This window comes from Myxine glutinosa, chromosome 7 (genome assembly GCF_964187855.1).
Source record: "Myxine glutinosa chromosome 7, kmMyxGlut1.1, whole genome shotgun sequence".
NCBI lineage: Eukaryota > Metazoa > Chordata > Myxini > Myxiniformes > Myxinidae > Myxine > Myxine glutinosa.
Genome location: NC_136267.1, coordinates 100,482,758 through 100,510,697, shown reverse-complemented (window position 1 = coordinate 100,510,697; position 27,940 = coordinate 100,482,758). Strand labels below are relative to the sequence as shown.

General features: G+C 42.1%; 2 protein-coding genes across 7 annotated transcripts in view; one reads left to right on the top strand and one right to left on the bottom strand.

Moving 5' to 3' along the window:
• CFAP298 (cilia and flagella associated protein 298) lies at nt 1-27,672 on the top strand. 4 transcript variants are annotated; one of them, XM_078782048.1, is made up of 10 exons: nt 3-72; nt 261-338; nt 10,114-10,251; nt 10,963-11,130; nt 11,348-11,415; nt 13,246-13,404; nt 14,486-14,617; nt 23,096-23,191; nt 23,403-23,481; nt 26,797-27,672. In XM_078782048.1, exons 4-10 carry the CDS (start codon nt 10,974-10,976, stop codon nt 26,883-26,885), a joined length of 780 nt encoding a protein of 259 aa, XP_078638174.1. In that variant the 5' UTR covers nt 3-72; nt 261-338; nt 10,114-10,251; nt 10,963-10,973; the 3' UTR covers nt 26,886-27,672. The 4 variants fall into 4 exon arrangements, with proteins under 4 accessions (XP_078638173.1, XP_067979264.2, XP_078638174.1 ...); XM_078782047.1 differs by lacking the exon at nt 261-338 and having other exon boundaries at nt 1-72; XM_078782046.1 differs by lacking the exon at nt 261-338 and having other exon boundaries at nt 46-72; nt 10,097-10,251.
• Nucleotides 23,770-27,940, bottom strand: part of FBXO22 (F-box protein 22) — a 49,919-nt gene continuing 45,748 nt past the window's right edge. For all 3 annotated transcript variants that reach the window (XM_078782051.1, XM_078782049.1, XM_078782050.1), the window contains one exon: nt 23,770-24,395. In XM_078782051.1, the coding sequence (XP_078638177.1) occupies nt 24,232-24,395 (164 nt within the window). In that variant the 3' untranslated portion in view covers nt 23,770-24,231. The remainder of the gene's footprint in view (nt 24,396-27,940) is intronic.

Below are 27,940 nucleotides of genomic sequence, written 5' to 3'. Positions count from 1 at the left end.
GAGAGCATTTGTATATTTGTAAATCAATGAAGCGCTTGGGCCTTGCTTAAGGTGGCAAGAACTGGCGAACAAGTGAGTGTATGACAAACTGTAACAGTTGTCAATGACAAAACGAGTCGTTCCATCGTGTTATATGTATGGAGATCGATTTTAGATATGTTGAGTCGATTTTATTGTGAATACGTTGCAATATAATAATATTATTATTACTAATACTAATTTAGGCTAAATGTGTGTACGTGTACGTGGACGTGTTTTAGTGTTAATTTGAACACAGGAACATGATAGGAATGGTATCCTGCACCCTACCTGTTGGATAACCCTCCTGTGCATAAGAGGTGAGAACAAGACTAAGGTAGCATTTTGCTGCTGCCTTGTGTTTATTGATGTTGCTCAGTTTGAATGTGCCGTTGAGCCTGAGTTGGTTGTAACTACCTGCGCCACCAAAGGTGGATTGAGGTTATGTTTTTCACCCCTCTTTGTCTGTGAGCAGGATATCTCAAAAACTTATGGACGGTTTCGGACGAACCTTGCTGGACAGGTTAGGTATGTGACAAGGACGAAGTGATTCGATTTTGATGAAGATCTGGATCCGGATCCGATCAGTTTAAAGTGATTCTTCACCATTAAGTGATGGGGCCAAAAACGATATATAAAGCATGATATTTCAAAACGTGTACGAGTTATGACAAAACTAGGTGTATGAATTGGTTAGGTGACAACAGGCAAGGAGGAGTGTTGCCCGGAGAGACGAGAAAAGAGCCGTTAGTTCATTCCGTGTGCTGAGAGAAGCAGGAACAGTTCTGTGAGGAAACTGCATAAGATCTGACGAGAGGTTGTTTGTTGTGAGAGCACTGAAGAGGGTTCTGAGGAGATTTGGAGAGCGCCAGAGAGTGTTCAAGGGTCGCGTGCTCTGAGAAGAGAGCAAGGGAGTGTTTTCTGAGGAGGTTGTTCTAGGAATGGGGAGGAGCCTGGTTCATGTGGTTTGAGTGTGTTTGGGAGCTCACGGTTTGTGAGGAGAACTGAGAGAGTTCCGAGGAGAACTGAGAGAGTTCCGAGGAGAACTGAGAGAGTTCCGAGGAGAACTGAGTTCCGAGGAGAACTGAGAGAGTTCCGAGGAGAATTGAGGGAGTTCCGAGGAGAATTTAGAGAGTTCCGAGGAGAATTGAGAGAGTTCCGAGGAGAATTGAGAGAGTTCCGAGGAGAATTGAGAGAGTTCCGAGGAGAATTGAGAGAATTCCGAGGAGAACTGAGAGTTCCGAGGGGAACAGAGAGTTCCGAGGGGAACAGAGAGTTCCGAGGAGAACTGAGAGTTCCGAGGAGAACTGAGAGAGTTCCGAGGAGAACTGAGAGAGTTCCGAGGAGAATTGAGAGAATTCCGAGGAGAATTGAGAGAGTTCTGAGGAGAATTGAGAGAGTTCTGAGGAGAATTGAGAGAGTTCTGAGGAGAATTGAGAGAGTTCTGAGGAGAATTGAGAGGTGGAGAGCTTGAAGGAGGTCGGCCCACCTGCCTTGGCTGAGAGGATTCTCGTCTTGTGCTATTCCTAGTGCCATTCTTGTCATCCTGATTGTCTCCTCATCATCCTGCCCATCGTCCTGCCTATCTCCTCATCGCCTGCTCCGTGCCCATTCTCCCCTCCCCTTCTGCCACCAGAGATCAGTCAACCGGTCTTGTGCCGCACCCCGTCTGTGCTTGTGACTGGAGAGAAGCGCCTTAGTTGTATAGGATTTATTTTACCATTGTTTACCTCGTTGTATATAGTTATTTAATTCATCTTCCCGCGGGAGTAATGCATTCACTCGTGTCCGTGTGTTTGTGTGTGTGTGTTCGTGTGTTTGTGAACAAGATATCTGGCAAAGTTCTGAACGGATTTGGATGAAAGTTGGTGGGATGATTGCCCTTGGGATAAGGAAGAATTGATTAGTTTTTGGTGAAGCTCAGGATATTATTCCCGATCCAGGAATTTTTTGAAGGATTTTTTTACCATTGGAAGATAGGGCTCATTTTTTTAAAACATTATCTTCTATATATTCTATATTTAACATTGTGATATGAAAATAGTTTTCATATTTGTTGTAAATGTAGTTTAAACTCGTGGTTATGCGTTAGAGCGGTGTATTTTTTTAGCAGCGTCGTCCTCAATGTTCATTTTTTCCCCTTCTAATAAAGACATATTCTGTCATTTTAAAACCACCAAAGTGTGTATTAAGTTTCCCCGTTTAATAAAATGTATCGTTTGATACGTATAATGCTTTAAAACTGTTTTTTTTTTTTTTTTTTTTTTTACATCTCAGAAGAGATATCAACATTTAGCTCAGTGAATGTCATTTGCGGTGTCAGTATTTGATGAACGTATGAAGACTTAGTTCCAGATTTGTCTATGGCTGAGGTATATTAACAAACGCATAAAACAGATTTGGCAAAATTCCAACTTTTAAAAAAAAGATCGCATATTCACCCAGGGTTGTGAGAGGCTGAAGAAGAAGAAACCTTGCATGGGCTTCCCAGACCAAATAAATAATTCTGGTACTGGCTCTGCGATTTTCAGGTTTATTACTCCCGCCAGGGAGTAACGCATTCGATCGTGTCCGTCCGTGTGTGTGTGTGTGTTCGTATGTTCGTGTGTTTGTGAACAAGATATCTGGAAAAGTTCTGAATGGATTTGGATGAAAGTTGGTGGGATGATTGCCCTTGGGATAAGGAAGAATTGATTAGTTTTTGGTGAAGCTCAGGATATTATTCTGGATCCTGGAATTTTTTTTGGAAATTTTTTTGGGAAAGAGTTTTTCTGTTTTACTGCATTAAAGCTTTTATTCTTATTCTTAAATTATGTTTTTCTCCTCCAATTCCGAGATATATCAAAATAAATTATCTGACAGTTAGGGCCTACTTTCTTTTTCATTTATTGTTTTGGGGAGAGGGGATGTTAAACAAAACGTATTATTCCAACTAAACCCACGGCGGGAGTATGCGCTCTACTGAGTGGCGTTCTAGTTATTTTGTTGTGTTTCGGGAATAATGCCGTTTGGTTTTAAAAGAGATAAGGTGCCTCGTGTTTCTCCTCAGCCCGTGTGCGCGTGCATAATATACCACCGTAAATTAAACAGAGCCTTGGTGTTAAAGCCTGTTTCGGTCCATCGGTTCGGGGCGGTGCTAACTGGCCCGTAAATACAACAATTGCTGTCAGGAGCGGGATTCAATAGAGTTGATTCCTATGTATAATAGGCTAAAGCTGTCTTTCTGTCTGTATGTCTCTTTCCCACCCTGAAACATGGAAACGCTCCTCGGAGAGAAAAAAAATTAAGCAAAGGTTGCTTCAACCTAATCCAAACCTACGGGAATATTATAATTTTTTCAATTCGATTTTCAAATATTGAACCTGGGTGGTGTATAGGCAACAAACTGTTGACTTGATTGCTCCCAAAATAAATAAATCCGGGTCAGTGACGTGTTTTGAATTACTAGGACGTGCCCGTACGTGGGTGCCCGTACGTGCGTGCAAAAAAGCATGCGTGCAAACAACAACAAAAAAAAACTTTGAAACCACGTGGCAGTAACGACCACAGAACCCCCCCCTCTATTTACATGAAATGGTTTGGTCCATTCGCAACGACCACAGAACCCCCCCCTCTATTTACATGAAATGGTTTGGTCCATTCGCAAAGCCAAAGCGAACGGCGAACGGCTAAATCGCCATAGCTCGGTAACTACTTCTCCGATTAATTTCAAACCTTGAAAAAGCACATCCTCGGGTCCCCAGCAATATACCTGGCAAGTTTCAAGTATATCGGACCGGTAGTTGTCGAGAAACAGCGGTCACAGACAAACACACACACACACACACACAGACACACACACACACACACACACACAGACACACACACACACACACACACACACACACACACACACACAGACACACACACACACACACAGAGATTACTGGAATTATAGATAGATAAGCAGTCGGCATGGTTTTGCTTCATGAATGTAACCCGGGTTATTTGTTTTATTTTCGGGATCGATTGAAGTTGCTTTTGCCTATACACTGCCCAATGGTATGCGTCAGAAAAACATGTTGCATACTTGGAACAAGATCACCCATAGAGCAGATACCCTGCCAGTAACAATAATGATAATAACAACAACATGTGCAGAACAATTTCCTTTGGTCCATCACATCTTTACCATATCTCTATTTCTATCTCAGCACTTCTGGTTTATAGTTTCTTCCCTTCTCCAGTTTATTTGCGAGTGCATGCCGTTTTCCCAGCATCGTGATAATTTCTTAAAAAGCTAATGTTTTAAAGCTTAAAGAAAATTTAGCTTAAAATTTAGCTTAAAAAGCTAAAAGAAAATGTTTTCGACCGCAAATTCACATGATTACAGTTTCATAAAAAATGCTTACAAATTTTAAAATACGACCACACTAGGTACCATTTACAATTTGTTGAAGGAATACGAGCATTGTGGGTAGCTGCGGGAGGGGTGAATACCCTGCACATTGTTTGTGGGGGATGTTATCAGATGATGCTATATTGAGCCGAGCTGCTAATTTCAATAATAAATTTAATGAAGCGTTTTCATTCTATAAATCAGGGGGGTTGACTTGTATACTACGTACGCAGCAAGTGGAACATCCCCCGAAGCTCTTGATTGTAGTGTGGTTAAAATTTGTGGCCGCGAAAGCTATGAAAACGCAAAGCACACAACAGTGAATGTAGAAGCAGGTCAAGTTTACGGCTCGAAGTTTTTTTTTGCGTACTAGTATAGGCATATTTGGAATTTCGTGTATTTTTTTTGTTAAAAGCAAAAACTCAATTGATTTTGTAAGAAGGTATCATAAGCTTTAAAAAAAATTAGGGTGGCATTTTTTCTGAACATTCTAAGACTATGAAATCCAAGATGGCGTCCAAAATGGCCGCCGAACACTAATAATGCGATATCTTCGCGAGTACATGTGATACAATTACAAATAAAGTGTCTAAATATATGTTTTCTGAGACCAGGAATCGAATGGAATCATCAAATTTATGTTATATGTATGATCTACATGCCAAATTCCAAAATGGCCACCGCGCACCCGCAATGTAAACTATACCTTCTCCCTTCGCATGTAATTACAAACAAAGTATCTATTTAAAGACATGTATTTTTCACAAAGAATACATAATTAACAAGCCAACAAACAGATCTAAATAAAATGAAATACTTGATTTACTGTTCAATCTCTTAAATCGTTTAAACAGGAAGATGCAAAAAGTCATACTGATTAAATGCCTGGCTTTCATTTAGTATTTTTAACAATGGATATCAAGTGAATTATAATTTTGTGAATGTCATCGAAAGTAACACCTCAATCTTCACAGTCTTCATTTATCCCTGGTTGGACAGTTTTGTTGTTGCAGCTGAAAACCCAGCATCCACAAACTTCCGTACATGGGATATTGTTCTTGCGACAGCTGCACCTTCCTTCGCATCCACGTTTGCACCCGCACTTTATGAGGTGCAATACTGCTTCAGGAGCTGGTGGATTCAAACAGCGAACTGGAGAGAAGTGACTTGAAACTGCATCAAATGTCCAACCAAATGCAGGTGGTGCTGGGAGGCACGGGTGAGTTTCACAAGCTTTTCTCCAAATCATGGATATGTAATGTGCCCGACGAATGTGTAAGTCCAGTGAACCAGAAGTTGGTGGTAGGTTTTCTCCTTCAGCTGCACGATTTGAGTAGAGGAACCAACGGAGCTCATTCACTTTTGTGTAGATTTTGGATCGATACAAAATACAGACAAAGCGTTCCAACTGAGAGCATACATCAGCGGGCAGATCAATGTCATCATTCCCGAGCATTGCTAGTGCATCCAGGATCTCATCATCACAAGACATAAATGCCTTGAAGCACGAGTCTTTGGTTCTGCCAGCAAATCTACCAGACATATCGGAACCTGTCAGAGCATGAAAACCTAACAGTGCAGAAGCGTGCTTTAGTCCTAAGTTGTTGTATATGCTCCGCACAGAAATGTTCCTCTTCAGCCTGCCCTTTCCCGTAAGGAAGGTTGTAGACGTTGGTAAGTTTGGATACATGTAGACAAGCAACAAAAAGACGTCTGTGTCTGGGGAACTGACAACAAGTTCTGCTTCATTGAGAACAGTTAGAGCATGCAGTACAAGCAAAGTGTCTGCCTCTTCTTGGCTGTGAGTGAGGAGCGAGTCTGGGATATCAACATTGCCCTTGGTTTGTGTTCCTGAGGTCACCATAAGTTGTTTCAGTCTGTTGTTGGAGCTCTTGCTGTGACATACAACTTTGTCAGCCAAATACTCGGTCAGTTGTCCTTTGGCGCGGATATCTGATAAGAAGTCCTTCAGGGAAATATGTTGGATTAAAGTGTTGTCCTTCACGTGGTAATATGTTGACTTTCCCTTGGTCCTCTTTGTCCTCATCTGTTCCTTGAGCGATGTTTTGATGTACCGGTCGAACACCAATCTGACCTCATCATATTGTGCTGCCATGTTACAGATTATCTGGAGAAAGGCATCTGCAAAGTCTTGGCATGTTTTCATTTGTTCCGTTTTGATAACTGAATTTACCACAGCCATCCCATCAATAATGATCACTCGGTGTGCTGACGATTCATCTGTTGGGTCAACATTTGTATGTTCCACTGCTGTGTCTGCCACCTGCAAGGGTACTTGGATTGCTTGGATTGCCTCATTTCTGTCAGCTTGAACATGTTGTGTGTTACTGTCCAGCTTCTCAAGATGATGAAGTATTGATGCCTTATCGTATGCCAGCAGGAGGGATCCATCTGAAGCAAATAGTGATCGAGGCACCACACCAAACTCATAAGTTCCGATGCATTCCTTGAGATTCAGCTCTGGTCGACTTCTTGAAATAACAATGAACCGTTGCAACAGTCCTCGCTCTTCTTTGATTTTGACCACCTTGTCTCCCATTCGGATTTCTGCCATTGCATTGGCACTTTTGAAGGTACCCAGTTTCTTTTTGGTCATTTTGTCCCACACAGAAAGTTTTCCTTCCGTTAGGCGTTCAGTGACGAAACCTTCAAACATCTGTTGCCCAATCTCATCACGCCGAAGGATGTCGTTGGTAGCAGTTTCATTCATAACTGCTTTGGTGAGCAGGTTGTAGATCTCATCCTCATCAGTGGATTCAAATGGGTTTCCATGCTCGTGAAATACTGCACTGAGTTTGACAAACCTTTTATGCGATTCTTTAATGTAGAGAATTCTGTTTCCCCATATAAACATCGAACATCAGTTGTTGTAATTACTTTCTCTACTGAAGGCAAAGAAGGACGAAGCACATAGTTTGTATAATCTGTTTGCTTGCTGCTCAACTGGCAAATAAAGCATAGTTCAAAATCCACCGTTTTTGACTTCTTGTTAGATGAAGACTCTGCCATTTTGGTTAATCTAAGGTCTCTAAGCTATGTTATCCTGGGTGATGGTTGCTGTGGGTACTTGCAGCCTGCAAAAGAAGAAAATAATATGTTAGTACACCATAAAATGGACAAGTGGAACCTTAACACTATAAAGCGAACAAACTGCTGCCGGTGACTGGATTCGAACGTCAATTTTCCGGCCGCCATGTTGAAATAAAAAAGGCAGCCTCTGTCTGAAATTGTGCAAAATAAAAAGATTAGTAGTCAGGTGAAAGTTATTGTTATTATAGTCACCTCTATATACAAGTTCCAAGCAGTTCATGCTGAAAACAAAAATATTTAAACCACATTAAGTTAATTTTAGCGTCAAATTTAGGGCGTTTTGCTACGGTGGCGGCCATCTTGGATTTCAGGCCATTAGAATGTTCAGAAAAAATGCCACCCTAAATTTTTTAAAAGCTTATGATACCTTCTTACAAAATCAAGTGAGTTTTTGCTTTTAACAAAAAAAATACACGAAATTTTTTTTCATGACAAATATGCCTACAGTATACGTATGTCCAGCTGCTTTATGCTTGGCTGGGGAAAAATGGGTTTTATAAATGTGTCAAGCTAGCGGCTCGTGAAATTTTTTTTGTGCCCCTGAGAACCCGCGAATTCGCGGAACACAGCCGCATATAGGGAAAAAAAAGGCGATTTCGCAGAACACGCTGCGAGTAGAAAAAAACCTGCCAATTCGTGGGATAATTTTCCACGAATGGAGAAACAGGTCGCATTTTATCAACCGCGAATACGCGGAACCCGCGAATAGTGGCACCACGAATCGTGGGGTCCTACTATACTTCCTTTTGGTGCGCGTCATCGCAGCGCCCCCTTTGTCTCCCGGCGTTGACGTCATGGTGCCTGGAGATGGAATAGGGAGGGAGCGGTGTACAAAAAGGGAAAAAAACAGCACCACATTTAAAGGCAGTGCACTTTAAATGGTGAATAATTCAGATGATTTGTGTCCCATTTGTCATCATGACACCCTGAATGCCTCAAATGGCTCTGCCAGCAACCTAACCAGTACTCTACAACACCCCACACTACAACCCATCCTGACATTGTTACCCCCCTTTTGATTTTAGAAATAACTATCACATTACCCGTAGGGTGATTGTGTCATCTACTCCCCCCCATCTACACACACCCATTTTTACTGTGAGTAAACACACAAATGTTATTCTGACAACTCTTCAACAAAATAGCCTCATAATCCACCCACCAACTCTGTCCCATCTTTACTCTCCCCTCCCTCCCCCCCCCCCCAACTCAAGTCCTCACCCTTCCCCTCCCAACCCTCGATACCCTCCCCGCACTCAAGCCTCCAACGCCCTCCCTCCTCCCAACAAAAGTCCTCAAGCCCCCTCGCTCCCTCTTCCAAAGTTATCCCAAATTTACTCTCACCCTCCTCCCACTCATAAAAGCAAATGGGCATTGGAATGAATATGTAACGTTTTCTGCTCCCCTATCAAACCCATTCCTCCAAACCCATCAAACAGTCGTCTATTCAACTCACAATTTGAAAAAAGTCGGAAATAATTTCACAAACCTGTATAACCTCCGCAGTAAAAGTGCTGCTTGAGAGAAGAGGTAATTAATTCCAAAGGGTTATAAAGGGTGATTCTAAAGAGTTCCTAAATTGGTGGCTCAAGGTTAAACATTTTAGGTGGGGTCAGGAGAACGTTTCAACCAATGGGTGGAACTCGCACGCACGCACACACACAAGATTGTTTTTATACTACAGTATAGATGTTCATACCCTACACTGCAGGTGTTGCTAAAAATAAATTGTATTTTCAGTTTCTTAACATCCTTGTTTCCATTTTTTTCTTTTTACGGCGTAGCACGTAGGGCAGTGCCGTCTGGAACAGTGTTCGTCTATGTGTATGAATCTATGTATATTCCTTCCACCGGCATTTTGCAGATTTATTCCCTTAAAAATTTGTTTTCTCTGCAACCGTTGGTCCGATTGACACAAAATGTTCACAACAGGAGCGCCTCCTCCTGTAGAATTTTTAATGAAAATTATGTCGTCATAGGTGACGTGGTACGGGAGCCATCTTGTAAAAAACAAAAAACGTTGCACCTTTATTTCTCCGAAACCGCCAATGGAAAAAATTGAAAGGTGACTCCCCATGGGGAATAACATATGCTAATGATGATGTCATTAGCGTCATAAATTATTCATTATGGCGTCATAAATCGACCAGTAGAACGCTTAATCAAATCGGTATGAAATTTCTTGAGCATAATCTGGGGATAAATTGGTCAAGGAAAAAAAAATGATGACGTCATCAACCACATGGTTTGCCAGCCATATTTTTACGGCATAGCCCGTAAAGGCAATGCCGTCTGGAACAGCAATTTGTATGTATGTCCCTCACAAACGTCCAGCAATCAGAGCTGAGGATCTTGTCACATAACATGGGGACAACACATCCTCCACTCAGCAGATCCAAGCCCAGCTACTCCGTTATTAGACTATCGGTCTTGTTTTAACATGTTTCAATCATTCATCGTTCTTAAATTGTTTGACTCCTTAGGAAATGTGTGAAAATCTAAATATTTGCTAAAACTTCTTTGGCCTGAGCATTGACTATGTACATGAACATCCAATTTGAGTTGTAACCTGACCAATTGATGACCCAGTGGCATGATTCTCTCAGTGGTTCTACTGCATGTGAAGCGCGGTGATGAGAGCCAGTTTCTGCTTGAGGTTGGAGTGAACACCCCAATAGCGGAGATCATACAGAAGGTCTCACAAATCTACAATGCCCGTCTTAAGGTCCAACGTCTTTGCTGTGGTACGTGAATTGTTAAAAAAAAAAAAATTGTACCCATGTCTAAGGCTCATAGAGGTGCTTGCACTTGTATAAAATGCAGGATAAGGACATGGAGACATCAAAGTACTTTTATATAAATGATAGTGGTGGTTTGCATGCAGCCGGTGGCTGCTGGTCGCATCATTATCTGGAGGCGTGGCTGTTGCTGATACAATGCCTCTCGATAACCAGTCATCTGGTACTTATTTTGCCAAACCTCGGAAGGATGACAGGCTGAGTTATCCAATTTGGTGTTAATTGAACAACATGACAGGGGCTCAAACCTAGGACCCGAAGAACTCAAGCCAGTCACTTCTTAAGCTAACTTCCGAGGTGTAATTGTTCCGAGGTTGGCAAAACGGGTACGAGCTGATTGGTAATAGTGGACATCGCATCAACAGCATAGTCGCACCCCCAGAAAATGATGCAGCCAAGCAGCCACAGGCTGCATACGGACCACCACCACCAAACTAAATTCAGCTCATTTATTTTGTGCTCAGCTGGTAAATAGTTGGATTCCAGGTTCTTAAGTGAAATACTTTTAATAGCAGTGTAATAATTGTGGGTGGTTAAGATTGAGACTTGTCACTGCTTTTTGCGACTAAAAGAAAATCATTATTCATTGAAAACATTGGTTACAGGCTGCCAGTCATCCTGGTCTTCCTCTCTTATCTTCCAAATCCTTTCCATTAGAATTATCAGAGATGGCAGAACATGGCGTGATGCTGCCTCCTGAGATGCAGGGCCTGACTGAGGAACAAGTGCAAGAATTAGGCCTGCGTGATGAGTACGGGGAGCGTTGTGTGCCTTCAGGAGGAGCTCACTACCGCAAGGATGAAATCGGCCGTAGAAATGGGCAAGGTTGTAATCGAAGGCTTTCTTTTCTTGACATCCGCTTTTATTATTATGACATGAAATTTCTGATAGTGACGACATGTCCTACAACAAAGCAAAGTTGCTCATTCAGTGGGTGCCTTCACCGTTAAAGCAGTAATGTAACCTCGTGTGGAACCTGGGACATAGACGATAGTCACAATGTTTCAGTCATTACTTCAAGCTCTCTTTCTTTGTTTCACAGCCCCAAGTAAGAAAATGCAGGAGGTCATCAAGACAACGGTTGATGAAGCAACAGCTCTAGTGTCAAAAGTATGTGAGTAGTCTCCTGAAATGGTCTAAAAATCTTGATGAACACTATAGTTAGACTAAACAGCTTTCTGCTTGGCAATTAATATGGTAACAGTGCACAAATGAACCAGTCCATGGCAAAACAAGCTCCGATATCCATAAGGAACTTCGGAAAACACTCAATGCAGATGTCATTATACAGTTTGCAGAGAATTCATTAAGAAATTAGTTCACACCAAATTTAAATGCATTAACTCTTAAGAAGCTCTTAAGAGGACGTATGTAGTCAGGTTCACTATGTCAATAAATTATATTTCGTTCAAAATCATGGTAGATTAGCAAACCTATACATTTTTGGAAAGGTTATAGCATAAGGAAACTAAAAATCAATGTATACATTTGGAGAGATACCTGTATGGCGGCCATTTTGGATTTTCAAAATGGCCACTGTAAAATACATATTTTGTTCTATTTCTGCCTCTAATTACCCTAAAAACTTTTTAAAATATACTAAACCTATATTTTCAGGGACAAGGAATCCAATGAAAGTATCAAATTAGTGCTATGGGGAATGGTAAGACACGAATCAAAGGTTTTGAATTGCAAAATACTGTCTTTATATTCGCGATAAGTTGCATAATCAAATACATGTTATCATTTTGTACAGGCAGTTAATAACATCAAAATGTGTCACAATAATTCATATCACCAAACATACACAGGCAGTCAGCAAAATCATATATACACATGCAGTCAGTATAACTTCACATCTACACAGGCAGTCAATGACAAAATATACACAGGCAGTCAATGGCATCAAACATACACGATTACAGAATATGCCATTTAGAGTTCGTCATCACTGTCCTGTGTGTCGTATCCGACAATATAGTCCGCATCGTTTTCACAGTCCGTTCCACACAAGCAAAGGTCGGTCAAATTGATTGGCAAATCGAATTGGTCGAATGGTCGATCGAATCGAATCGAATCGATCGAATTGGTCGAATGAAGCGATTGGTCGAATGGTCGAATTGGTCGAATGGAATTGGTCGATTGGTCGAATTGAATTGGTCGGAATTGGCAAATGTAAACATTGATTTTCAGATTTTCCATGTAATAACGTTTCCAAAAATGTATAGGTTTGCTAATCTACCATGATTTTGAACGAAAAAACAGTGAACCTGACTAATGTGGGGGTGTTCAAATTGTTCCACAGACTTTATACTTGCAATCATACTAAAATACGCAATTTGGTGTCTGTCTGTCAGACCAAGATACATTCGGTCGTTACTTATCCAATCGCAACCAAACTTGACAGTGAGACTAGCGTGTTACAAGACGGAGGTTCTAGCGATTTAATTTCCGCCCGCCACCCCATGGGGTTTTTACCTGCCAAGGGGATTGCATGTTTCAGTGTATAGGCATATTAAAATTATGGCGTTTTTCCACGGCTGCTTTTAATAACAAAAGTAATAACAACACTCATAATAGGATAATATTAATGTTACTACAAAACAGTGTCCCCCTTCCCTAAGGTGTGTTGTGACTTGTGATCCAAAATACGTCAAAATAGGAATAACAAGGTGTATGTATAAATATAAAAACTCATGTTTTCTTACTAACCATTTATATTTCTGGATTTAAAAATGAATGCGAAGCACAGGAAGAGACAGTACATTTGATGACCTACACAAAAATGCTATTTGGGAACATTGCTATACAGTTTGCCTCCCCTCCTACTTCAACTTCGCTGGCTTGACTCTGGGTTTTTGTGTGTGTGTGTGTGTGTGTGTGTGTGTGTGTGTGTGTGTGTGTGTGTGTGTGTGTGTGTGTGTGTGTGTGTGCATGCAGAAACAAGTGTTGGCCAATGTATGTGTAACAGAGGATGTGGCCCAAGAAGCGATTCACATGCTCCGTGGGGCAGTTACCATTGTCTACCCAATGGGTTTGCCTCCCTATGAGCCAGTCAGAGCAGAGCTGGAAAATCATGAGGATCTTGGAGGATTGCAGGTGAAACTTCTTTACAGCAGATCTCTATTTACCCTTTAACAAACTTTTACTTTTATCATGACCTACACAAAATGGTGTCCTCAATTGCCCATTCTCCATCTACGATTTTAGCATAAGGCTGCAACATAACAAAATGTGAAAAAAGTGAAGGGGTCTGAATACTTTCTGAATGCACTGTATCACCTTTGGCATAGACGTGGCATTCGTCTGGACACCAAGATCAGTGTCAATTGTGCCATTGTCTTATCGACTCCATGTACGGATGCGAATCTTGGACACCCTATCATCGCCATATCAAATGCCTTGATCAATTCCATATGTGATGCCTTTGTAAGATTATTGGCATCACCTGGCGAGAAAGAATACCTAACACCTCAATCCTAGACCGCTGTCATAACCAAGGAATTGAGTATTTCCTGATGCAAGCCCAGCTTCGCTGGTCAGGACACTTCACACGCATGGAAGACCATAGATTCCCAAGAGCGCTTTTCTATGGACAACTTACATTAGGTAAACGGTCACGTGGTGTACAAAGAAAGCGCTACAAGGACGTCCTTAAGTCTACACTCGAGTCTTGTGCCATCCCAGTTGTCACCTGGGAATATCAGGCCACAAATAGGTCAGCTTGGCGTAACATTTGCCGCAAAAGCCTGGACCTCTGAATGTGGGAGACTTGCTATCGAGAGACGGGGGAGGCAAGAAAGGAAAACCTGACAATGTCCATCTCCGCAAGAACCAGTCTTTACCTGCGATGTTTGCAGTCGACGCTGTTGGTCCCGTATTAGAGTATATAGCCATCGCACAATGACGTATACAACGCACAACTTGGTGAGCACGCCAACGATGGGAAGAGATTTGTCGATAACGACTCGCACCATCATCATTTTTTCAATAGAATAGATGTAACTTCCTGAATTTTTCTGCAATTACTTTCCTCGAATAACTGAATAAATAACCAAATAATAACCTGAACTTACACTTCTTTTAATGAATGGATAGTATAACAAACTGACCTCGTCCCCACTGTCCCACCCCCTGGTTTATCTGCCTGCCCTCATACTCCCTTCTCCATTGAAACTAGGCTGGCGTTGAGGTGATTCCAGAAAAAGAGGCACGTCTCTGGTGGGCAGGAAAAGAGTTAGAAGCTGGTAAGACCCTGAAGGATTATGTTGGTCCAAACGAAAAGACCAAGGCTATTGTGAAACTACAGAAGGTATGTTAAGGGGGGTGGGGTGGGAGGGCACGTTCTTTGTTTAATTACAAATAGATCTGTTAAAATTTGTTGCATTATTCTCATGGTACAAGTGGAAAACCTGGCATTTAATTGCCAATAGTACGGGACTTTCAAAATGACGTATGAATGCGAAATTAGGCTTTTTGCGCATGCATTGTGTTTATAACGACTCGGTTCGGCTCACCGGGTATTTTTAACCTGTCGTTACGAGCACGGAATGTGCAATTCAAATAGTCTTTAAACATACTTTTTCAGCATTGACGATAGAATGACAGTTTCAAAATGTATAACCATAATTGTCCTGTTCCTAAATGCAAATCGGACTCCCAACAATCATACTAATGCTAATTCACCCCAGATCCACTTTTTTGAAATTCCAACTTCTTTCCTGGAAGTCCTAGCTGTGTCCATGTTTTTTACTTCTCCCACCCCCACTCCCCTTCCCACACCTCCTCCCCCCAAGCCCTCTCCCTCCCACAGTTGTCTCGATGTCCCTGCTCTCAAATGTTGTTTGTGTCCTTCCCCCTCTCTCTCCATCTTGTCTACCGCTCCCCTTATTATATGTTTTGTGTGATTAATGTTAGCTCTTTCACGAGCCTCCATCTTGTATACAAAGAAAAAAATAAAATAAAATAATAATAACACTAAAATTCACAATTTGGTGTCTGACCGGTTGTTGTTTTTTGACCGCGATACATTCGGACGTTACTTATGCCATCGCAACCAAACTTGGCAAGAGGACAAAGGGTCACACAATGGAGGTTGTGGCGACTTCATTTGCCCACCACCTCCCAAAGGGGGTTTTCCTCCTTGGACAAACTCCGTGTTAAGGTGTATAAATAGCTTATTGGCTTTTCGAGCCGAGATGTACTGTAATCTATATATAGGTTTCATAAATTCCTCAATAACATTATGATTTTGAAATTCGATCAATATGGAGTTGCTGCCGATCCGGAAGTGAATAAGATGACGATTTGCTGTTTTGATGATAATGTATCTCGATACAATCATGATTTAACTGTATTTTGTTAAATTAATGCTATAATATTAATTTGTGATTGGAATGATGGTTTGGAATGCAAATATAGAGATATTGAGTTTAAAGAAAAATGAGGAAATGATGTGCGTTTCCACCCTAGACATTCACGGATTCGCCATTTGCAATTTGGCCATTGACATGTAGTAACAACTGGTTGTCTACAGTCATGTGAAAAAGTAAGTACACCCCATGTAAAGTTTTGACTTTTTCAACATATTTCAACATACAGCTATTTGATCTTCATTTCAACAATATTGATAGATAAAGGTGATATAATATAACAAATATCATGAAACATTTACATTTTGTAGTCCATTGTATAATTTAAATAAACATAAATGCAAATTTCGCATGTGGAAAAAGTAAGTACACCCCAACATTTATCACTACTTCAAATACCTAAAATTAGAATCAGGTGCACCAGATCAGGTGCAAATGAATAGAACATCATTAGAGGATCTTGGAGGAACCTGTCTCATTTAAACCTCAGGCATTTAGTTTGGTTTGCTCTTTGTTGTTGAAGTGTGCGGCGTCACCATGCCTAGATCAAAAGAGCTCTCTGAGGCCTTCAGAAAGAAAGTTATAGATGCCTATGAGTCTGGGAAGGGATTTAAAAAGATCTCCAAACAATTTGAAATTCTTCTTTCAAAACAATTTGAAATCTTCTGGACAGATCATTCGACTGTCCAGAAGATCATCTACAAGTGGAGAAGATTCCAAACAACTGCCAACTTGTTCAGGCCAGGCCACCCCAGCAAGTTCAGCCCGAGAGCAGACCGCAAGATGCTGAAAGAAGTCTCCAAGAACGTCAATGTCATCACGGGACCTACAGGTCGCTCTTGCCACTGTTGATGTCAAAATGCACGAGTCTACCATTAGAAAGAGACTGTACAAATTTGATCTACATGGGAGGTGTACCAGGAGGAAACCTTTGCTGTACAGAAAGAACATCAGGGCAAGACTAAAGTTTGCCAATGAACACCGAGGCAAAGACCAGCACTTCTGGAACAATGTGCTCTGGACAGATGAGTCAAAGATAGAGCTATTTAGCGACAGTACCAGAAGACATGTTTGGCAAAAACCAAAGACAGCATTTGACCACAAGAACCTGATACCAACTGTAAAGTATGGTGGTGTAAATATTATGGTTTGGGGGCAGCTTTGCTGCATCAGGGCCTGGGCAGCTTTGCTGCATCAGGGCCTGGGCAGCTCACCATCATAGAATCCACTATGAATTTTTCATTGTACCAGAGGGTGCTTGAGGATAATGTGAGGCCATCTGTTGGAAAGTTGAAGCTCAACCGAAGGTGGACATTGCAACATGACAATGACCCTAAATATACCAGTAAATCCACCAAGGAATGGCTGAAAAGAAAGAAATGGAGGGTTCTGGAATGGCCAAGTCAAAGTCCGGATCTAAATCCCACCTAGATGTTGTGAGGGGACTTCAAACGAGTTGTGCATGCAAGAAACCAGTGTGTACCCTGGATAAGAATAGGTACGCCGTATCCCTGCGTGTCGTTAGAGGCGACTAAGAGGGTTGGCGTCAGGAAGGGCATCCGGCCATAAAAACATTGCCTCAAAAAGAGAACCATGACAATTACAACTACATGTGGGCAGGGTACAGCCCGAAGTGGAGATCGGTTTCTGAGGTTTGGGACATGGAATGTAGGGACAATGACAAGGAGATCAGGAGAAGTGGTGGAAGTATTGGTCAGAAGAAGAGTGGACATATGTTGTGTGCAAGAGACGAGATGGAAGGGAGGTGGTGTGAGAATGGTGAAGGGTAGGCAGGGACAGAAATACAAGTTTGTGTGGCAAGGGTGCCTGGAGGGCGTGAATCGTGTTTGTGTCCTGTTTTCTTAGGCGTTTTGTAGACAGTGTGGTGAGTGTGACTCGAGTGAGTGATAGGTTGATGATGGTGAAAATGATGATTGGAAAGCTCTTGGTGAACGTCATCTCGGGATATGCTCCGCAGGTTGGTCGAAGCGATGAAGAGAAGGACAAGTTGTGGTGTGTGATAGAGAAGCTGATGGAAAACGTGAAAGATGTGGAAGTTGTTGTGGTAGGAGGAGACCTAAATGGACATGTGGGAAGGAGTATGGATGGTTTTGACGGAGTTCATGGGGGTTACGGATATGGTGTGAGAAATGGAGAAGGTGAAAGGATTTTGGAGTTTGCTGATGGAGCTGATTTGTTGATTTGTAATACTCAGTTCCAGAAAGAGGATAATAAGCTTGTTACAAACACGTCAGGTGGGTCGACGACAACCGTGACTACCTGATGGTGCGTAGGCGAGATAGGGGGCACCTCCGGGACACAAAGGTGATCCCGGGGGAGGAGGCTGTTTCACAGCACCACTTGGTTGTCTGCGACGTAAGGGTGAAAGGTGCGGGGAGAGCTCGGCGGGTGAAGTACCAACCGAGAATGAAGGTGTGGAGGTTGAAAGAGGTGACAGTAAGGGAGGCATTAAAAGAGAGGCTGAGTAGGGTCAAGGATGATGTGGTTGAGCTTGAAAGTGGTTGGATGTCAATGAAAGCTAGTCTGTTGGGAGCCGTTGGTGAGGTATGTGGATGGACAAAAGGACCACCGAGGCACTCGGAAACATGGCGGTGGGATGATGAAGTTGGAAAGAGGATTGACGAGAAGAGGAAGAAGTTCAAGGAGTGGCAGAAGGCGAAGGGTACGGGAGCAGAAACAGCAGAGCATGAAAGTTATAAGGCAGCCAGGAAAGCTGCAAAGAAAGAGGTAGCAAAGGCGCAGGAGGCATGTAGGAAAATGTTCGGAGAACGCTTGGATTCGGAAGAGGGTCAGAAAGCAGTATTCAGGATTGCAAAGCAGATAGCGAAAGCGAAAGAGAGGTGTGATGTGATGGGGGTGAGTTGCTTGAAGGATGAAGTGGGACAAATCGTTGTCAACCCAGATGGAATTAAAGGAAGATGGAAAAGATATATGGAAATGCTGTTGAATACAGAGAATGAATGGGATGGCAACATAGAGAGTAACCCAGTTTTAGGACCGGCAGAGAAGATAACTGAGAAGGAAGTTGAGGAAGCGATAAAAGCAATGAAGGGTAGAAAAGCGGGAGGGCCAGACGGGAGTTGTGGGAGATATGTTGAAGGCAGCAGGAAGTTGGGGTGTGAAGAGAATGACAGAGATCTGTAATCTGGTGGTGAAAGAAGGCCGCATTCCAGTGGATTGGGAACTGAGTACCCTCATCCCTCTATACAAGGGGAAAGGTGACCCTCTGGAGTGTGGCTCGTACCGAGCGATAAAGTTATTGGAGCATGGAATGAAGGTATTGGAAAGGGTGTTGGAGAGGAGGATAAGGAAGAAAGTGAAGATCGACGAAATGCAGTTTGGATTCATGCCAGGAAGAGGAACGACAGACGCGCTTTTCATTGTGAGGCAGCTGCAGGAGAAGTACATGGAGAAGAGGAAGAAGTTGTTTCTTGGGTTTGTTGATCTGGAGAAAGCATTCGATCGGGTTCCACGCAAAGTATTGACATGGGCATTGAGGAAGTTAGGAGTGGAGGAATGGTTGATCAGAGTAGTGATGGCAATGTACAAAAGAGCGCGCACAGCTGTAAGGACGAAGGATGGGAACAGTGGTGAGTTTGAGGTGAAAGTGGGAGTGCATCAGGGGTCGGTACTAAGTCCACTACTATTTGTAGCTGTGATGGAGGTGCTGGCTCAGAACGTAAAGGAGGGTTTACCGTGGGAGTTGTTGTATGCAGATGATCTGGTGTTGATTGCGGAAAGTATGGATGGACTGAAGGAAAAGATGAACACGTGGAAGGAATGTATGGAGACAAAAGGTCTGAAGTTGAATATCGGAAAGACGAAGGTGATGGCAAGTGGTAAAGCATGTGGTGAGGTGGAAAGAACTGGGAAGTGGCCCTGTGCTGTGTGTAGGAAGGGTGTCGGAGTGAACTCCATTCAGTGTACAATGTGCGCTGAGTAGGTTCATCAAAAATGTAGTGGTCTGAGAGAGTCATTAACCAGTGTGGCAGCTACATTCAAATGTAAGGTGTGCACAGAGGGAGCTGCAGATGGAGGAAATGTTGAGTTGGATCTTGGAGACGGCGTGAAGCTGGAAGGTTTTTTTTTTTTTTTTTTTTGTATACTGAATCGAGGCTCGTGAAAGAGCTAACATTTATTTCACAAACAAATCAACCAGACAAACAAAATATACAAAAAGAGGGAGCGGAAGACAAGATGGGGAGAGAAGGGGAAGCACACAACCACAACATTTGAGAGCAGGGAGAAGTGTGGGAGGGAGAGGGCTTGGGGGCAGGAGGCGTGGGGAGGGGGGGGGGGGGGGAGAGGTATAAAACACAAGGGGACCGAAATTAGCAGGGGTAGAAAAGATCAAGGTTTTGGATGGGGGAGGATAAGAGATGGTGGTGAACAGCTGTTTTAAAGACCTGGAGGGTGGAGTGGGATTGAAGAGAGCGAGGGAGTTTGTTCCAGAGGCGGGAGAAAAGAGGAATGAAGGAGTGAAGGTGAGCAGAAAGTCTTGATTTTGGCAGTTTAACCATAAGAGGGTTGCATGCAGAACTTGTGCGACCTGTAGGAATATTTGGGGGACAGAGCCCAGAGAGGGCTGGGGGGGCAAGGCCAGAGAGGAGTCGGTAGAAGACGGAAAGACCACCAACCAACCTGCCTGCGGTGAGTGAGGGAAAGGCCCTTGGAGTTAGCTTCATCGCGGGAGATTCCAATGATTCTGAACTGAGTTCCCTCGTCCCTCTATACAAGGGGAAAGGTGACCCTCTGGAGTGTGGCTCGTACCGAGCGATAAAGTTATTGGAGCATGGAATTAAGGTATTGGAAAGGGTGTTGGAGAGGAGGATAAGGAAGAAAGGCCCTTGGAGTTAGCTTCATCGCGGGAGATTCCAATGATTCTGAACTGAGTTCCCTCGTCCCTCTATACAACGGGAAAGGTGACCCTCTGGAGTGTGGCCTCTATACAAGGGAAATGATTCTGATTCCAATGAAAATGAAAACATTTTGCTACCTCAGAGACATGCTGAATGGAGAAGTTGGATCAGACTCGGCAACGGTTGCTCGAGTGAGATGTGCATGGAAGAAGTTTCGGGAATTGAGTGGTGTGCTGATGATGAGGGGAGTGTCGTTGAAGCTGAAGGGAAAGGTGTATGCTGCATGTGTGAGAAGTGTTATGATTTATGGGAGCGAGAGATGGGTAATGAACGTAGAGCAGCAACGAAGGTTGGAAAGGGTGGAAATGCGAATGGTTCGACGGATGTGCGGAGTATCGTTGAGAGAGAGGAAGACAAATGATGAATTGCGAAAGATGATGGGAATAGAGCCTGTGATTGATGCTGTGAAGAGGAACATGTTGAGATGGTTTGGTCATGTGTTGAGGAAGGATGAAAGTGACTGGTTGAGAAATGATGGAAATGAATGTAGAAGGAAGTAGAAGACGGGGAAGACCGAGAAAGACTTGGCTGAAGATGGTGGAAGAAGAAATGCGGGCAAGGGGGTTAACAAGGAGAGATGCAGAAAATAGGGCAAAATGGAGAAGATTGTCATGGGGACCGCAAGGCTAACCCCCGCTCTAGCAGGGAAAATGGCCTTTAAAATGCATGTTGTTGTTGTTGTTGTTGTTGTGCATGCAAGAAACCCCTCAAACATCGCAGAGCTGAAAGAATTCTGCATGGAGGAGTGGGCAAAATTTCTCCCAGTCGATGTCAGAGACTGGTAGACAGTTATAAGAAACGCCTACTTGAGGTTTTCTGCCAAAGGGGGCAATACCACCTATTAGAGCCAAGGGTGTACTTACTTTTTCCACCTGCGAAATTTGCATTTATGTTTATTTAAATTATACAATGGACTACAAAATGTAAATGTTTAATGATATTTGTTATATTTTATCACCTTTATCTATCAATATTGTTGAAATGAAGATCAGATAGCTGTATGTTGAAAAAGTCATAACTTTACATGGGGTGTACTTACTTTTTCACGTGACTGTCTGATGTTCGACCGAAGGCCGTTCTAGTAACATTTGTAAACAAAGGAATTATTTCCCTCGCTCGGGTGCACTCGATACATGCCCTTTCCTCCATTACTCAACTCCTCCCAAACAATTTACCCTCTAACTCTTCCCCATATTCATACATACACAAAGATGTATCCCTATTTTATTTTTGGGTTTTTTATGGTTTGGCATATACATTGGGAATGTGGATTTTTTTATTGGTTTATGGTTTGGCATTCGCAATTTCCACATTTCTGTTTGCTTTTGGCATCCCACCCATGCTTAGCACGGGCAACTCGCTAGTATCAAATAATGTACCCAAAAATAAAATAGGGATACATCTTTGTGTATGTATGAATATGGGGAAGAGTTAGAGGGTAAATTGTTTGGGAGGAGTTGAGTAATGGAGGAAAGGGCATGTATCGAGTGCACCCGAGCGAGGGAAATAATTCCTTTGTTTACAAATATTACTAGAACGGCACTTGGTAGAGCGCACACACCTCAGCCAGGCTGAACTGTTTGTTTTATATCCCACTGATAGGCCGGATTTGGATCCGGGCCTCAACCAAAATATAATTGTTATTGTTGCCTAATCAACTCATCCACCTAGTTTTGTCATAATCCGTCCACATTTTTTAATCATCATGCTTTATATAGGTTTTTTTTGCCCTATCACTCAATGGTGAAGAATCACTTAAAAAAAAAAAAATCCTTGTATCCGGATCTGCACCAAAATCAAATCGATTCGACCTTGTCACACCCAGCATATCAACCAATTTCGTCTGAATCCGTCCATAACTTTTGGAGATATCATGCTATACCGTATATCCTTTTTTTTTGCTCTATATCACAATTGTGAAGAATCACTTAAAATTCTCAGATCTGCATCTGGTTCTGGGCCTTCACCAAAATCTAACCATTTTGTCCTTGTCACATATCCAACCTCTCCACCAAATCCGTCCACAACTTTTTAAGATTTCTTGTTCACAAACAGACAGACAGGCAAAAACATAACTTGCATCCATGTCCAGTGGCAGAGGTAATACAAATATGGTTCGTACAGCTGTGTCCAGTAGGTAGCACATTGACCTTTGAGCCATGTCATCAGGGTTGATTCTCAGCCCCAAGTATACACTCCGATTGGTGCTTCAAAAAGGATGTCATCCCACGAATGGACATTCAGCTGGTGTCCCATCTGCTCCAATTAGTTGGTCGACGTTAGACATCCCATCCTGTCTTTTAATGCAGAGCAAGTCATCGCCTGCAGCCTGGCCAAATTTCTAATTCCTGCCCTTCCTTCTGCTGGGAAATAAAGGGCAAACTACCCGGCATTGTAATTCTTAACATGACTTATTTCGTAGCACTGAACCGATCTTTAAGCAGAACACCAGAGTGAGAGAGAGGTGGCTGTGTGCAGAGTGGGCAAGGCCCACCAGCACGAGAGCCTGTGGTGAGTGAGGAGGAGAAGAAACAGATGATGTTACATGCACATCGCCGACAACAAGAGCTACAGGTTGGATTCCTACACTGCCTGCAACTAGTTTTCAATGGATTATTTTGGTAGAAAACGACTATATCCAGTAATACCCACACACGTTAAATCTATATCTCAAGTTGCACTGTTTTGAAAAATTGTAATTGTTGCTGTAATAATTTGGGTGCTCGATGCTTTTGGAGAAGCAAGAGGATGCTGTCATTGTGTGATTGATATTGTCTCTACGCAGCGGTTGGAGGAAGATGACTCCAATTCTTACCTGGGTGCAGCTTGGGCTGATATGTATTCCCTCAAGCGGCAATTCCAAGGTGTCAAAGATATCAAGTGGCATCCTCATTAAATCTCACATTTAGAAAGAAATTCCTGAGTGTGCCTTTGACTACACAACATGGTACTATATGTGATGAAACAGCAAGCCTTCCTCCTTTAACCATGAATGGTCTTTGCGGAATCATCTGCAGGATGTGATAAGGAGTGTTATTTGATATTGAAAAATTAGAATTTTTTTTTTTGAAATTTGGTTCTGGCTATCGTTGTTGTTGTTGAATGTCAGGTACTTTTTTGCATGTGCACCAATTTGCATTGCACTCAACATATCCACATGTTAAGCTGTTTATTTACAGGAATAAATTTCACTGTCTTTTCCAAACCTAAAAGTGTACAGTAAATATACAGAACTTAAGCCAAGCACATCCCCAAAAATATCCAGATTAAAACGAAGTGTGTATCTGTCATTGCTGTCCTCCAGTAAATGAATGGCCACAGACCTACGGTTCATTTCGTTGTAAGATGATTATCAACAGTACAACGAGCCATGAGCACAGGTTCTCCAAAATGTAAAAAGGCAAAGGCAGTAGTGAAACTGTGGAGGAGTTTTTGGCTACTCCCATCCTGGCTTCCATCCTTAGAGTTTGAAGTGCCCGGAAGATTCCAAACATTCCGGCTCCGCCCACACTCTCCATTCCCAAAGAATCCAAACAATGGTGTTTTCGGATACACACGATGGAAGGCATCTGCTTCCACGTTAAAAAGGCGATCGTAGTACATTTGGCCACGTCCTACACAAGAAAACATGAAGGCAAGTGTGGGTGTTGGCTCCAATGCTGTCCCACGTAGTTGGTTCTCAGCTTGCTCAAAGGATGACACATCCGAGTCGAGCAACAAAGATGCAGCACGAACAGCTGAGCCAGATATGGATATGCACAGGACACCAGCTTTGCCACTGCAAACATAACACACCAAAACAAACCATCTCAACATGTGATAGAAGAAAAATCAACCAGAAACAACTGGTGTTATTCCAAGAATGCCTTCACAAGTAAGGTCGATATACAATTTCCAAATTACAGAAGGCATAGAGGATTCATGACATTCATTAAAAAGTTGCATTATTAATCATGGCTTAATGAAATAGAAAGATGTCACTCATAGAACTGTCCTTTAATTGGTGGGATTGATAAACATGTATGGAGTATGTACACTGTACAGTGCCTTCAGAACATATTGACACCCCTTGACTTTTTCACATTTAGTTGTATTACAGCCTGAATTTAAAATGGATCAAATTGTATTTTTTGTCACTGATCTACACACAATACCCCATAATGTCAGAGTGGAGTTTTATTTTATTTTTTAGAAATTTTTACAAAATAATAAAAAATGAAAAGCTAAAATGTCTCGAGTCAATAAGTATTCAACCAGTTTTCTGTGACATTCCAAATTGAGCTCAGTGCATCCGATGGCCTTTGATCATCCCTGAGATATGTTTAACTTGATTGGAGTGCACCTGTGGCCACTTGAATTGATTGGGCATGATTTAGAAAGAAACACCTATATATCTATATATATATATATATACATATATATATATACATATATATATATACACATATATATATATATATATATATACATATATATATATATATATATATATATATATATATATATATATATATATATATATATAAACACATACATACATAAAGGGTGCTTCAAAAAATGTTAACACTTATATGCACATTATTTGAATGTTAACTTTTTTTTGAAGCATCCTGCATATACGAGTATATACAAATCTAGGCTTTGAGAAATTGGCTAGACAGAAGCCACTCCTGAGAAAAAGGCACATGACAGCATGCCTGGAGTTTGCAAAAAGGCACATGAAAGACTCAGAGCATGAGGCAAAGGATTCTGTGCTCAGAATCAACAAATATTGATAAGACTCTCATCTACAATGAGATGAAAATTGAACTCTTTAGCCTGAATGCAAAGTACTACAGCTGGCAGAAACCGAGCACAACTCATCACCCATCTAACACCATCCCAACAGTGAAGCATGGTGGTGGCAGCATGATGCTATGGGGATGCTTTTCAGCAGGAGGGACTGGGAAACTTGTAAGGATGGAGGGAACAATGAATGGAGCCAAATACAGGCAAATATTTGAGAATAACCTACTGCAGAGTGCAAAAGACCTTAGACTTTGGCAAAGATTTACGTTCCAACAGGACAATGACCCCAAGCATACAGCCAAAGCAATACTGCAATGGCTTCAGAACAAGAATGTGCAAGTCCTGGAGTGGCCCAGCCAAAGCCCAGACTTGAATCCCATTGAGAATCTGTGGAAAGGCTTGAAGATTGCTGTTCACCGACACTCCCCATCCAACTTGAGAGATCGAGTAAAACTGCATGGAAGAATGGGGGAAACTCCCCAAATCCAGATATGCAAAGCGGATATAGACATACCCAAGAAGACTGGAAGCTGTAATCACTGTCAAAGGCGCTTCTACAAAGTATTGACTCAGGGGGTTGAATACTTATGTAAATTCGATATTTTTGTGCTAATTTTTATTTTGTAATGTTTAAAAAAAAAAAAAATCCACTGACGAGGTATTTTGTGTAGATCAGTGACAAAACAAAATCAATTTCATCCATTTTAAATTCAGGCTGAAACAACAAAATGTGAAAAAAGTCGAGGTGTGATAACTTTCTGAAAGCACTGTATAAGCACCTCATGAAAGGAAAGAACTCGTACACAACTTCACATATCAATGCTATGATACAGGAGTTTAACACAAATGTTTTTTTATGTAGCAGTTGAGGCTCGTGGAGGACCGGAACACAGAACAAACCAGAACAGAAGAGAATGAAAACAGTGGAAATAGGGGGGAGGGAGATAGGGGGAGAAACACCAACAGCAGGGTAGTGGCACAAAATATGAGAGTTGGAGGAAGAAAGGACTTGGGGGAAGAGCGAGAGCAAGGGAAAGGAGGGGGAGGGGGGAGGGGGGGGGGCGGTGTACAAAATGGATACAGGCACACACTTTCAATCAGACATGGAAAGGAATTTAACTTTGAAAGATGCAGAAACGGAACAGCAACAACAACAAAAAAAATAACATCCAAGAGAAGCGTGAGGGAGGAGGGGAGAAAACCGATAACTTGGAAATGCAGAAAAGGGTGGGCTTGGGGGGGGGGTTAATGTTGGTCGAAAATATGGATATGGCTGGATCTCTGCCAGCCACCTTAATTGTTAAGCCAACACCAGGCTTTTATAACAAAAGGTCCATACATTTTCAACATGTTTAAAAAAAAAACTTATGACCTCTGACCCCATTCTTCAGATTTGCACAGTGCTCTCACAAAAGATGGCTTGGCGAAAGCAGTTGGTCAACTTGTCCACCAGCCAAAATCACTCCGGGCTGATCAATGAAAGATGCAAGCTCTGAACACTTCCTCCAGGACCAGGCTGAATCAAAACCAGTTATGGCAGAGCCAAATGCAAACAGCAGCACTGCACGCAGTTCGGGTTCTCCGAGGAGCCCTAAGGAAAATTATGTGCTCATCATGGCCAGTCAAGATTTTAAAAGTTATGATCCTGTGCTACCACACTCCATTACACCTTACCCATCTGCTGCAGCTTTTTGGCGGTGATTCGGAAGGCCCGAGAAAAGGTGAAAGATTTTACTCTCACGCCTTCCATCTCAGGAAAAAGAAGTGCAAAACCTCCTTCTTCCTTTTCCAGTTCCACTGGATGGCATTCGGGGTCATCGGTGACTTCACAAAAAGATATTGAAACAAATCTGTCTGTCATTCTTTATCCAAATAATGCATTTGGTAACAGGATCAAGGAATTTTAAAAATTCGAACAAAAATAAAATTCCTTTCCAGACATTGAACTTTATGAATCTACTATAAATGGTATGTATGTATGTATGTATGTATGTGTGTGTGTGTGTGTGTGTGTGTGTGTGTGTGTGTGTTTTGTCACATGACGATCAGTGTCTCACCTTAAAATGGGTGGGAGAAACAAACCTTTCATTGGGATCTCAGAGCTTCCCTTTCATGCTTTTATTCTGAACCGAAATAAAAGAAGCATGACAGCATTACTTTGTACTGACCCTCACATGTATACAGTGCCTTCAGAAAGTATTCACACCCCTTGACGTTTTTCACATATTGTTGTGTTACAGAATGAATTAAAAAATGGATTAAAGTGAGATTTTTTGTCATCGATCTACACATAATACCCCATTAATGTCAAACTGGAATTTTATTTTTAGAATTTTTTATTCCTCCAACGACAAAGTCGCCGGAGGCATTACGTTTTCAGGTCGTCTGTCCGCGATAACTTGAGAATGGCTGAAGGGATCTAAGTCAAACTTGGTCCATGTATAATGAGGTAAAAATGAACAGATTCGATTTTGGGGTCACGAGGTCAAGGCCCAAGGTCAGACGTCATGTTAGGCAAAATTCCTGTTACCTCGA